The following is a 770-nucleotide window of genomic DNA, read 5'->3' on the forward strand; positions in this document are numbered from 1 at the left end:
GAAATTAGTACATCGCCAATTGCCAGTAGCATCATTTGGCAGACTGGCGCAGGCTGCCTGATGCAGGGGCCGCTGTTGCCGCAGTGATGTCAGAGGCTCCTCAAGAATATAACTCCGTCTTTCTTGTCACCGATGGCACTTTCGTCAACAACATCCTGGAGGTATTTAAGCCGGATACTGAGTGTAATATCTGTAGTGAATGTATTCCATAGGTATTGCATTGGTATTGAATACTGGATCAAAGAGCATTGTAAGTTTAGGGCTATTGAAAGTTCATGTCCAGTTTCCTTACCGATGTTTCTGTTTTCATCGGTCTATTTATTAAATTTCGCTGCCGTGCCATACACCTCAGTCATAATAAAAACAAATATTGTGTCTCAGTAGAAAATCTGCAAATTTTTCTCTCATTTTTCCTAGAGTCTCGGCCACGTGACAGGCCTGTCTGGTGTTGCTGTCATGGAAGTGTTGCCAGATCAGGGGTTTAACGTCACCATGAAACGTACGGTTACACTGATTCGCCAGGTAAGGAAAGAAGCATACTTCGAATGTTGGTATTATATATTTTTTAGTGTTTGGTTATTAACGATGAATTATGGTTCGCATACTTTTTTATGGTTAGGTTTTCGATGAAGGATTTCAGTTATTATCGTAATTATTTTGATTAGATAATTCATTAATTTTTCCTATTAACTAAGTATATGCTAATTCTGTGAAAAGTTGTGAACTGATGAATAGCGTAAGTTAAAATACACTGTGTCGGGATAGTACAA

The 770-nt window shown here is 38.8% G+C and overlaps 1 protein-coding gene across 1 annotated transcript in view; it reads left to right on the forward strand.

Annotated features, from left to right (window-relative positions):
- The window catches only part of LOC119589075 (ionotropic receptor 21a-like), a gene marked incomplete at its 3' end in the record, with an annotated part of 6,143 nt that overhangs the window by 611 nt on the left and 4,762 nt on the right, over positions 1 to 770 (forward strand). The window contains 2 exon segments of the mRNA XM_037937648.1: positions 43 to 161; positions 418 to 522. Of these exon segments, the coding sequence (XP_037793576.1) occupies positions 87 to 161; positions 418 to 522 (180 nt within the window). The 5' untranslated portion in view covers positions 43 to 86.

The sequence above is a fragment of the Penaeus monodon genome, chromosome 25 (genome assembly GCF_015228065.2).
Source record: "Penaeus monodon isolate SGIC_2016 chromosome 25, NSTDA_Pmon_1, whole genome shotgun sequence".
Classification (NCBI taxonomy): Eukaryota; Metazoa; Arthropoda; class Malacostraca; order Decapoda; family Penaeidae; genus Penaeus; species Penaeus monodon.